Genomic DNA, 10365 nt, shown 5'->3' on the forward strand with positions numbered 1-10365 from the left:
AAGGAACATGAAGTACTGAGCCACAGAGCAAACATTGGGGGTGGGGAATTACATCCAAATCTTTAACAGCCACAGGTATGAACTGTATTCAAGTAATTGCTTCACTCCAGAGATGGTTTCGTTATTCGCATTGAAGTTAAAAGTGCAAAAGAAATTTTAAGGACAAAAAATAACAAGGCCCTAAAACTTTGCAGAGTTGTTTATACCATAGGGCTGACTTGGATTTCTGACAATTTGTGGCTCCTAGAAATTGTCCGTGAATTACCCAAATGTGAATATTCCAATTTCCTACAGATCAGCTTGCTAACCACTGCAGCCACTCATCTATTTTTCTCCATAGCACATTATTACTATCAAAACGAGGCGCAAACCATCAGTGCCAGAAAATCCTTAAAACAATTTATTTACCAATGTAAAATATACAGTTACTACACATTAACGGTAGCGACGGAGCTGCAGTGTATTGCGTCTTCTCCATGCAGCACGACGAGAGCCTCCAATAGTAAGATGGTATTTGTGACCCTTGCCCAAACCACGGCTCTTCTTGCCAGCAGATGTTAGGCCACGCATCTCCCTGTGCTTGTGCACAGGCTTTGTGATCCATTGGGTGTCGGGGTTGCGGCGGATAGCTTTGTGGAATGGGTCAATAAGAACAACCTCAAAGAACTTGTAAGTGGCATCTTCACCCACCCAGTACGAGGCAAGTACTCGCAGTCCTCCACAATGACGACCAGCTCGCTCCTAGCGAATAAAAGGTCAACAAAATTCAGATGTTGAACTTGCATGTAATAAGACAAAATAATATGATACTTGAATATTCAATGAACTCTAAACTGTTAGGCCAATCAGGGTATCCAAGAGAAACACAACCTTGCTGGAATTTGCACCTTTCTGAACAATAAACTCTTGACAGCTTTAAACAGCCCAAAAAATTTCACAAGTGCCAAGTTCTAACCTGCAAAAAGCAACTGCAGAATTTTCAGAATAACATCTAAATATCACTTACTATCATCCAAACAGTTTATAGCCAGACAAATTCTGACAAGCCCCATAGACACGGCCCATAAAATAGATTTCCTTAAAATGCAGCTGCCCATTAAGTGTTAAGATGACAGTGCCCTGCTCAGTTCTAAAGAGGCCAGAATGCAAAATTCTACACTCTCCCACGTGTAAGGCAGAGTACACTTAGCAAAAAAAAACAGTACTGCTGAACACGAGAGGGCATCTACATGGAAACTGAAAAATTAACACATTCTGGGATGCACTTAATTTCTGTTAATACTGATTTAACTCTAGACCAACTTTTCCTGAAGTGTCATTTTACCAGAAAAATAATCATTGTTAGACAAAGCATGAAATGAATACTGAAGGGATCATTTTTGGCAGCATGTAAGCTAGATTTGCTTGAATATATACCTTTCCTTAAAATAAAGCGGGGGGGTAAAACGATGAATGACAATTTATGATGAATTCACACCCCAACACTTAATTTTCTCTATGTGCAAAGTTGAGGAAAATGGTATATGGTGAGAAAATGTTTTATGAATTCTGTATTTTCTGTATGCCATTGACAGACCAGCACTTTTGCTGTGTTATGACTTCACTTTTTCTGTAAAAAGGAGACGCTTTCTTTGAAAAAGCTGACAATATTAGAAGGTAGGTACCCAGAGTCCATCAATATTCATTGGAGTGCTCACACACAAATGAAGCACATCCCAGAATGAGTGCTAGATCCCAAGTTTCCCTTGGATGTCCACTTCAATTCAGCAGCAACGGTCATTTCCCTTTGTGCATCCTGTATGGAGGTGTGCCTGTGCAGTAAATTTTTAATCACAGTACCATATCAAGGGGAAGCAAGTGAACAGAAATTAGTATGTTGCCTTTTTAAAAACCAAGTTCATTTTTACAACCTCCCAATAGATGGGCTGACTCACATCTTGGAGACAAGGCCATTGATAAATGGATAACATTTTGATGAGAAGAACTGCAAATAGCAGGTTATAATCAAATCGCACTGCAATCCCAAGTAATTTCAGTTAGGTCTCCAAGAAAAACACGCCACACCAACCCAATAATGGACTTTAACAATTCACAGCTTTATTGTTGAATGCAACTTCAGACAGATAATGTGTGCAACCAGTCTCTAAAGTATTACTTGCACCAAACTGAATTGCTTTTCTTTGCTCAAGTCCTCCATAGAATGGAAGTAGAGCTGCTAACCGACTGTCTAATCCTGGTACCTCTAGGAACTATGTTCTGCAATCCTCTGATCGGGACTAAATGGTGGCACAAGTCTGGGATGAGCAAAGAGACTTGCTGTCTCAATTCAAAGTGGTATTTAAGTAGCAACTGTTCACAAAATCTTTCCGTCTAATTTGAAATCACCAACTACCAAGGCATTATGGTCATTTTAATCAAAGAACAACACAGCACAGGAAACAGGCCCTTCAGCCCTACAAGCCCGTGCCGCCCATTTTAACACTCAGTGAGTGCCTTATTCAAGTCTTTCTTCTACCTACGACTTTTGTCTACCTCTAGTGGACTCCACAATAAAGGGGTGCAAATTTACAGAACTTGTGTGCCAGATTAAGGAATATCCAATTTAGGGACAATTTATTGACACCAATCAGCCTAAAAGCACGTTTTTGGGGTGTGGGAGGAAACTGGAGAAAACCCACACAAGCACAGGGAGAATGTGCAAACCCCCACAGACATTGACCCAAGCCAGAGATCCGACCCAGGTCCCTATAACTGCACAGCAAACAGCGATAGTCAATGCGCTGTTGTGTTGCCCGTCAATTGGTCCAGTTTAAGCGTATACCAACTGACGTGAAGCACTAGACAACTCTCGAATCAACATCTAAGAGCAGCCCTCGCACGACCCACCACGTTAATCCTGTAGGAACTTCATTTAGAGGATAACATCAATATAATTCATGTCAAAAGTCCTTGCCATGGAAAAATGGTCAAAAATCTCAGCATGTTTTGGTCCCTTTATGCACAAGATGATTCAGGCGGGGCATCTCTTCAGTTGTAGTGGGTCTGGCCAACGTCTAGTTGTCCAGATCAAAAACAGATCTGCAGAAAAGATTAACAACTAAACAGTATACCTCAGCAACTGACTGAAGGCTTCGTGCAAACTTCAGCTGATTGACACCATGATGCACTGGTTTACCGTAAGTTGCACCCTTGGGAACAGGACGTTTGCGGCCACCGCGGCGTACTCGCACACGATATATCACATAACCTGTGAATCAAGAAATCAGTAAGTACAAGTCACACAACGAATTAAGCTTCCTGACAAGACTAATCAATAGCAGCACACAGGTATTTCTTACTTTTCTAAGAATTCACCCTCAGTAATGCTGCTGCTTTTCAGATGGTGGTAATAGATTCCAATGCACAAGCTGCTAAGATTGAGCAAACAGCACCATAGAATTGTGATTATAGCATAGAAGACCATCTGGTCTCACGACTACAGCAAATATTTTCTTTCAAAAACTAAAATCTGTGTCAAACCCCAAAGTTAATTCCAAATTATAATACTTCACAAGAAAGCTCATGTCTTTGATATTTTGCCAATCACCTCAAATCTGTGCCCTTCCACCAATGGAAGTTTCTCCCCATCTACTCTATCTAGACAATTCATGCTTTTGAACTATGAAATTTCTCTTCAAGAACAGCTGCAGCTACCCAAATCGATCCACAAAGCTGAAGTCCCTCATGCATGGAAACACAAGCATTTCACAGCCACCCCATATTTCAAAAATATCCAGTTTTCAAAGTATGATTTTGGACATCCAATTTGTACCCATTATTTTGTATTGCCTCTCCTTGTCCAGTCTCTCAAAAAAAATCATTTCGCAAGACTGCATTAAGTTGAATCTGGTAACATGCCCTCAACTCCACTGTTTCCTATTGAGATTATCACCATTCTCACAGTTCACAATACTTCCCTGTTTTGATACAGCCATCATTTTGAATTGTGCACTGTATACCCAAGTCTTAGTCATTAAGATGTATTAAAAAAGTGTCCTTAATAGCCATCTCTAGGAAACACTACATACTTCCATCCAGTCAGGAAAAAAAAGAGCCAAACTACTGTTTCTTTGCACTTTGCCAACTTCATTTCCATACTGCTATTGTCCTTTTCATTCCTAAGGCTTTAACTTTGCTGACAATCTGTGTTATGGCACTCAAGTATCTTTAGAAAGTCTATGTACACTACATTAGCTACACTGGCTTCAAATTGGTACTGAAATCAACCAAGTTAAATATGACTTGTCTGTAACAAAGTACACCTACCAAAGAGACAAGTAGCCCTGAGATAAGTGCATAAAGAACTTGTGAACAATGCACATTTATATAGTACAACACACTGCAGACATTATTCACAATGCAGTGTTCAGTTTGGATCAAAAAAGTCACTCATTCCTGCTGAAGTCAGTTGCCCCAATTTAACTGTAATTCACAGGGTTATCTTACATGCAATATTTACTTTTCAATGAGCTACAAATTCAGTATCTAAAAATCAGTCACAAACCAACCGTACATATTCAAATTACAAGTGAATAGTTACCGTCCTACCCATTGAGTTGTAATGGATAAAGAACATGTGGCCCTCATCCTCACAGTAAACTGACATTCCCATGACAGCAAAATTTTGATCACTTAGATTCTGGCAGATCAGGTACTCAGTTTTCATTACGTTCTTGCTCCATCTCTGGTGACTTATAGCTGGTTTACAGACTCAATAATAGATCCTCTCCCCTGACAAGCTGCTGTTGCTGCAGCAGCCCGGCCTTACCTTGCTTGGCCTTGTAACCCAGCCTGCGAGCCTTGTCGGGTCTGGTAGGCCGGGGAGCCCGGTGCAGAGCCGAGAGCTGGCGGTACTGCCAGCAGCGGACCCGCAGCAAGAACCGCATCACGTCCGACTGCTTTTTCCTCCATAGCTCCTGCATGTACTTGTAGGCTCCCATCCTCACTCAGTCTGGGGACACAGAGACAGAGACGCCCGTTACACATCACACCGGCAGCAAAGCAGCGACCCGCGGCTCGCAGAGCGGCCGAGGACAGGACCCGGTCCCTCTGCCCCCCCCACCTCCCCACTTCTCTTGCGGCCCGCCAGCTGCCCCTCTGCCCGCCCGCCTGCCAGCCCCCATCCCGCGGAGCCGGCCCGGGATCGCCCCTCTCTGCCGGGGCTCCCCGGGCACATTGGACTCCAATATCGGAGCGGCCGTGGCAGCAAATCAGCGCTGCTAGTGCAGGCGGTGGCGGCTGGCCGGGATGGGTGATGTGGCGGTGGGATGGCACTGGATTGTGTGCGGGCCCCCGGGCCTCTGGCCCGGTTCAGGCTCGCTCTCACCTCCTGATGGCGGCGGCCGGAAAAAGAAGGAGCGCAGCCCCCCGCGCGCTTTAACAGGCCGCGCGCGTCACTTCCGGCGGCGGGCACTGCCTGCAGGGGGCGCAGTCAGTGCACCACAGTCCTTGCGGGTGGGTCTTTTGGGTGGGCCGAACCAAGTAAACAAACTTAAATTACGTTCGGACAAAGAAAAAGGGGGCGGCTCCCCAAAAGGAGGGGGAACGGCCCGAACAGAAACAAAAAGTACAAAGGAAACTTAAGACGAGTCAAATCAAAATGTGATTATCGGGGTCTAGTCAGTGCACCACAGCGTTGCAGTCAAACTGCTGGAAAGTATATCACTGCCCAGGTCTAGTTGACTCCACAGGTGCCACCAGAATCTGTTGAGCATTTCCAGCATTTTCAGACTTCCAACATCCACACTAATTCTGCTCTTTAATTGGCTTTAAACCAGTAGTTTCCCCTGCTCCGCAAAGTACTGCAGATGGCATCACCGAGGAAAGGTCACATCTGAAAAGTGGGGCTGAATTTGATTGTGGGACAAAATGCCAGGCCTGAGCTCACACTTGCAGGACCAGCTGGATTATTCCACCTGCAATTAAGGGTGATGGGCAGTAGGCAGACTCCTGATATTGCCGGCCTAATTAGAATTTAGGATGGCCCAGGGGATGGCACTGATGGTCATATGGCAAATCCGCCCAGGGATTCATTGGAAGCATGGAATCTACCTTTCTTGCCCATGGACATGGCGCCTCATGCTCCAATGGCTTCCCTGGACTTTTGATTTGTATGGTTCATTATTGTCAGATGTATTCGTGTACAGTGAAAAGTGTTGTTTCTTGCACACTATATAGACAAAGCATACTGTATATAAAGAAGGAGAGAGGGTGCAAAATGCAGTATGACAGTCATAGTTAGGGTGTTAAGAAAAATTAGATAGGTCTGTTCAAAAATCTGATGGTAGCAGGGAAGAAGCTGTTCTTGAGTTGGTTGGTGCATGACCTCAGAGTTTTGTATCTTTTCCTGATTGCAGATGGTGGAAGAGAGAATGTCTGGAGTGTGTGGGGTCCTTAATTATGCTGGCTGCTTTTCCAACGCTGAGGGAAGTGTAGACAGAGTCAGTGGATGGGAGGCTGGTTTGTGTGATGGAGTGGGCTTCGTTCATGACCATTTGCAGTTTCTTGTGATCTTGGACAGAGGAGGAGCCAAACCCAGCTGTGATACCACCAGAAAGAATGCTTTCTATATTGCATCTATAAAAGTTGGTGAGAATCATAGCAGAAATGCCAAATTAGCTTAGTCTCCTGAGGAAGTAGAGGCAATGGCAGGCTTTCTTAAGTATAGCATCAGCATGGCGGGACCAGGACAGGCTGGACACCTAGAAGAAGTGGTGGAGGCTACCTCACTAAATATATTTAAGTCACAGTTAGATAGGTTTTTGATAGGGGAATTAAGGGTTATGGGGAGAAAGTGGGAAAGTGGAACTGATCCACTTCGGATCAGCCATGATCTTTATTGAATAGCGGGGCAGGCTCGAAGGGCTAGATGGCCTACTCCTGCTCCTATTTCTTATGTTCTTATGTAAACCTGAAGCTCTCAACCATTTCCCCTTCATCCCCATTGATGTAGACAGGGGCATGTCCTCCACTATGCTTCTTGATGTCAATGACTATCTCCTTCATTTTGCTGAATTGAGGGAGAGATTAGGGTTGTATCACCAGTCCACCAGATTCTCTTGCTGGAATTTTACTGTTTTGTCTGCCACGGGAATCAGAGGGGCGAGGGCAGACCATGGAAATGTCCATTGACATCGGGTAGGATTTTACAGTTATGTGACGAACAAAGCTGTAAATTCCTGCCCACTATCTCTTTCGTGTGTTCCATCTCATCATTATTTGAGATCTGACTCATCATGTTGGTGTCATCAGCAAACTTGAAAACCAAGTTGGAGGGGAATTTGGCCACACAGTCGTAGGTGTATGTGGAGCATAGTAAGGGGCTGAGGACACAGCCTTGTGGGGCACCAGTGTTGAGGATGATCGTGGAAGAGGCTTTGTTGCCTATCCTTACTGATTGCGGTCTGTGGGTTAGGAAGTTCAGGATCCAGTCGCAGAGGGAGGAGCTGAGCCCCAGGCCACAGAGTTTGGAGATGAGTTTTGTTGGAATAATGGATTTGAAGGCTGAGCTATAGTCGATAAATAGGGGTCTGACATAGATCTCTTTGTTATTTATGCTTCAGGGTTGAGTGCAGGGCCAGGGAGATGGCGACTGCTGTGGACCATTTGCGGCAGTAGGCAAACTGTAGTGGATCCAGGCAATCTGGGAGGTTGGAATTGATTCGAGCCATGACTAATTTTTCAAATGCTTAATAATGACGGATGTCAGAACCACTGGAAGAAAGTCATTAAGGCACCCTGCCTGGCTTTTTTTGGTAGCAGGATGATAGTCGTCTTCTTAAGCAGATAGGGACCTCAGATTGTTGTAAAGAAAGATTAAAGATGTCTGCGAATACCTCAGAAAGCTAGTCTGTGCAGAATCTGAGAGCTCATCCAGGCACAGAGAACAGAAGTCCAATATAAGAGCCAACCTCCCATGTCTAGACAGTGTTAGAAACACTTCTGATACCATGATACTTTGAGTGTAATATAGATGTACTAGGCAGCCAGTAAAAATAGGCATCAGACTCCGAAATATTGTAATAAATGGCCTAATGTAAGTTTTAAAATTGATATTTGCCTTTAAATGGACTTGGCTTTGGGTTAGCTGATGCAGGATTTCCTGGTTTATCCTCAGAGAAACTGCCATCAACAAAAGCAAGTTTTATCAAATAGTTAGTTTAATGAAGAGACTCGAAAAAACAAGATAGTTCCTCTTGACTGCTCACAACATTGTGGTCTACTGTTAGCCAGCATATGGGCACCTAGCACCCTTTATTACCCCACCTCAGCCTTGGTGATGACCTGCTCAGGTGGTTTGTAAACAATTTATCTCCTACAGGCACTTTCCCTCTTTGTTTTCCATGCAACTTAAAAATCTAGAGTTGGCCTGTCTCTGTGAGAACCTGACCCTATATTTGATCTTCTGAGCCAAAATCATTTCTCACCAATGTATAAACTTATCCTTTATTACTTGAATTACTCCATCTCATTTCCTTTCTGCCCTTCCTTCAGAAATGTCAAGTGTTCCTGAATGTCCATACAGAAATCGGTACTGATATAGGACTTCCTGTCCTTTCTACAAATTGAATTATCCTGATAACTCATCAGTAGTAACTTTATGAAACTTTACCCCAGACACTTCAAACAGAAGCACACATTATTCAGTCATTGTCACCATTTTTTTTAATCTATTAAAACAAAGTCATCCAAGCCCACTTCTAGATCTCTTTTGTTCAGCCTCAACTGCTACAAGTAAGATTGTACTTTAACGTTATTTAAGGATGTATGGTTTTGCCTTTACCCCAGGGCATCTCCTAATCACTGCGGAAGTGTTACAGTGATTTCCATTTCCAAACATTAACTTTCAAATTTAAAAATCTATTGTACTGCTGACATCTTTTTCTTAGTGAGGTCTACCAGAGAGTGAAATATTGAAATTTACAGTGCTACTTTTAGTACAGGATTATTCTCCTGAACCATGCCATGTGTTTTTTTATTATCTGGTTGAAGAGTGGTACAATCTATATAAACAAACGTGCATTTCCAACCTGACCCTCTGTTAGTTTTATTGCTAATCATAAAGACATAGAGACATGACAAAATATCTAACTTCAAATCAAGGCAATTGTCAAAGACATTTATTTGTATAAAAGCAAATTGTGCGGATGTGAAATCTGAAACAAAACTAGAAAATGCTGGAGAATCTGACAGGTCTGACAGCATCTGTGGGGAGAGAATAAAACCAACGTTTTGAGTCTGATTTGTAGCTCATTGATTTGTATAATGAGCCAGGGATACATGCTTTTCAATTACTGCAAATGCTACATCTATAAGACATCTTGTTTCAGCATTTGAAGATGAGATCATCTTGTCTGAAATATTGAAATAGACATATGCTGTGGCTGGATGCCTGAGTATTCTCTTTAAATCAGGTTCACATCATAATTTATCATCATATGTTGCAGCTTACCAGCAGTCACAGCTCAGGAAACTAAGATAATGTAAGTCAAAAAAGAAAGTAAAATATAGAGCCGATTCACAGGAATGACTTTTGAATAACATTATTTAAGTTCTACATAATCTTACATAATCTAAAATCATTCAGAAGATAATACCCCATATCTTTTTTATTCTTTGCAAGCTAATCTACTGGTTTACAATGCCATGCTCAATTTAAACTTATCATGATACATGAGAGAGAGAGAAGGGTAGGAGTTTGATTGTTATAATTAGCTTCAGTGCTGGGGAAAAGTGTAGTGGCATGAAGGTCCCTCGTGGAGTCTCACATAAGCTCAGAGCCATATTCAAGGATGAATGATTCAATAATAGATAATGTGTGATAGCAACAATACAGCTTCCTAAAATGCTACAGTTCCCCTTCGTACATACATCAGTAAGTCTCCGAATAATTTAGCAGCAGTCAGTCTCAGGCAAGCATGAAGGATCTGTCGGCCTGTCTGCAGTGCTAGTACCCAAGCTTGCCACAGGGTGCCCATCTCCAGGCAGTTGAAATGCCCTCTGATATGTTGGGAAAGTGGAGACCACTGGGAAATCCATTAACTTAGTGTTAACAAGATTTTTAATAGGCCCAATTGACTGTCCACAGCCTGGGGTTGGTGCCTACCTCATGGGGTGGATGGCCTTGTAGGTGCCTAACTCACTTCTCAAAAGGGCTAGACCTGAAAATGGTGTCAGGTAACAGGCATGTTGGCCACAGCTGACATTTTTGTGCCCCTCTGTGGTCAGTCACTCCACCGCCCCTTCCTCCATTTTCTTCAATGGTTGACTACTCCACTCTGGCTGCAGCTTCAAACATTGGATGTTCTGCCCTTTAAAGTTCAATTT

At 43.0% G+C, this 10365-nt stretch overlaps 1 protein-coding gene across 1 annotated transcript; it reads right to left on the reverse strand.

The window, feature by feature from the left end:
* Window positions 1-377: 377 nt before the first annotated feature.
* On the reverse strand, window positions 378-5448 carry rpl15 (ribosomal protein L15). The gene is made up of 4 exons (XM_080206510.1): window positions 5366-5448; window positions 4808-4990; window positions 3111-3247; window positions 378-741 (listed from the first exon to the last, which is right to left on the reverse strand). The coding sequence occupies exons 2-4, from the start codon at window positions 4977-4979 to the stop codon at window positions 436-438; spliced, it is 615 nt and encodes a 204-aa protein (XP_080062636.1). The 5' UTR covers window positions 4980-4990; window positions 5366-5448; the 3' UTR covers window positions 378-435.
* Between the last annotated feature and the right edge of the window lie 4917 nt (window positions 5449-10365).

Source organism: Carcharhinus amblyrhynchos, chromosome 2 (assembly GCF_965287045.1).
Source record: "Carcharhinus amblyrhynchos chromosome 2, sCarAmb.v2.hapA, whole genome shotgun sequence".
Taxonomy (NCBI): domain Eukaryota; kingdom Metazoa; phylum Chordata; class Chondrichthyes; order Carcharhiniformes; family Carcharhinidae; genus Carcharhinus; species Carcharhinus amblyrhynchos.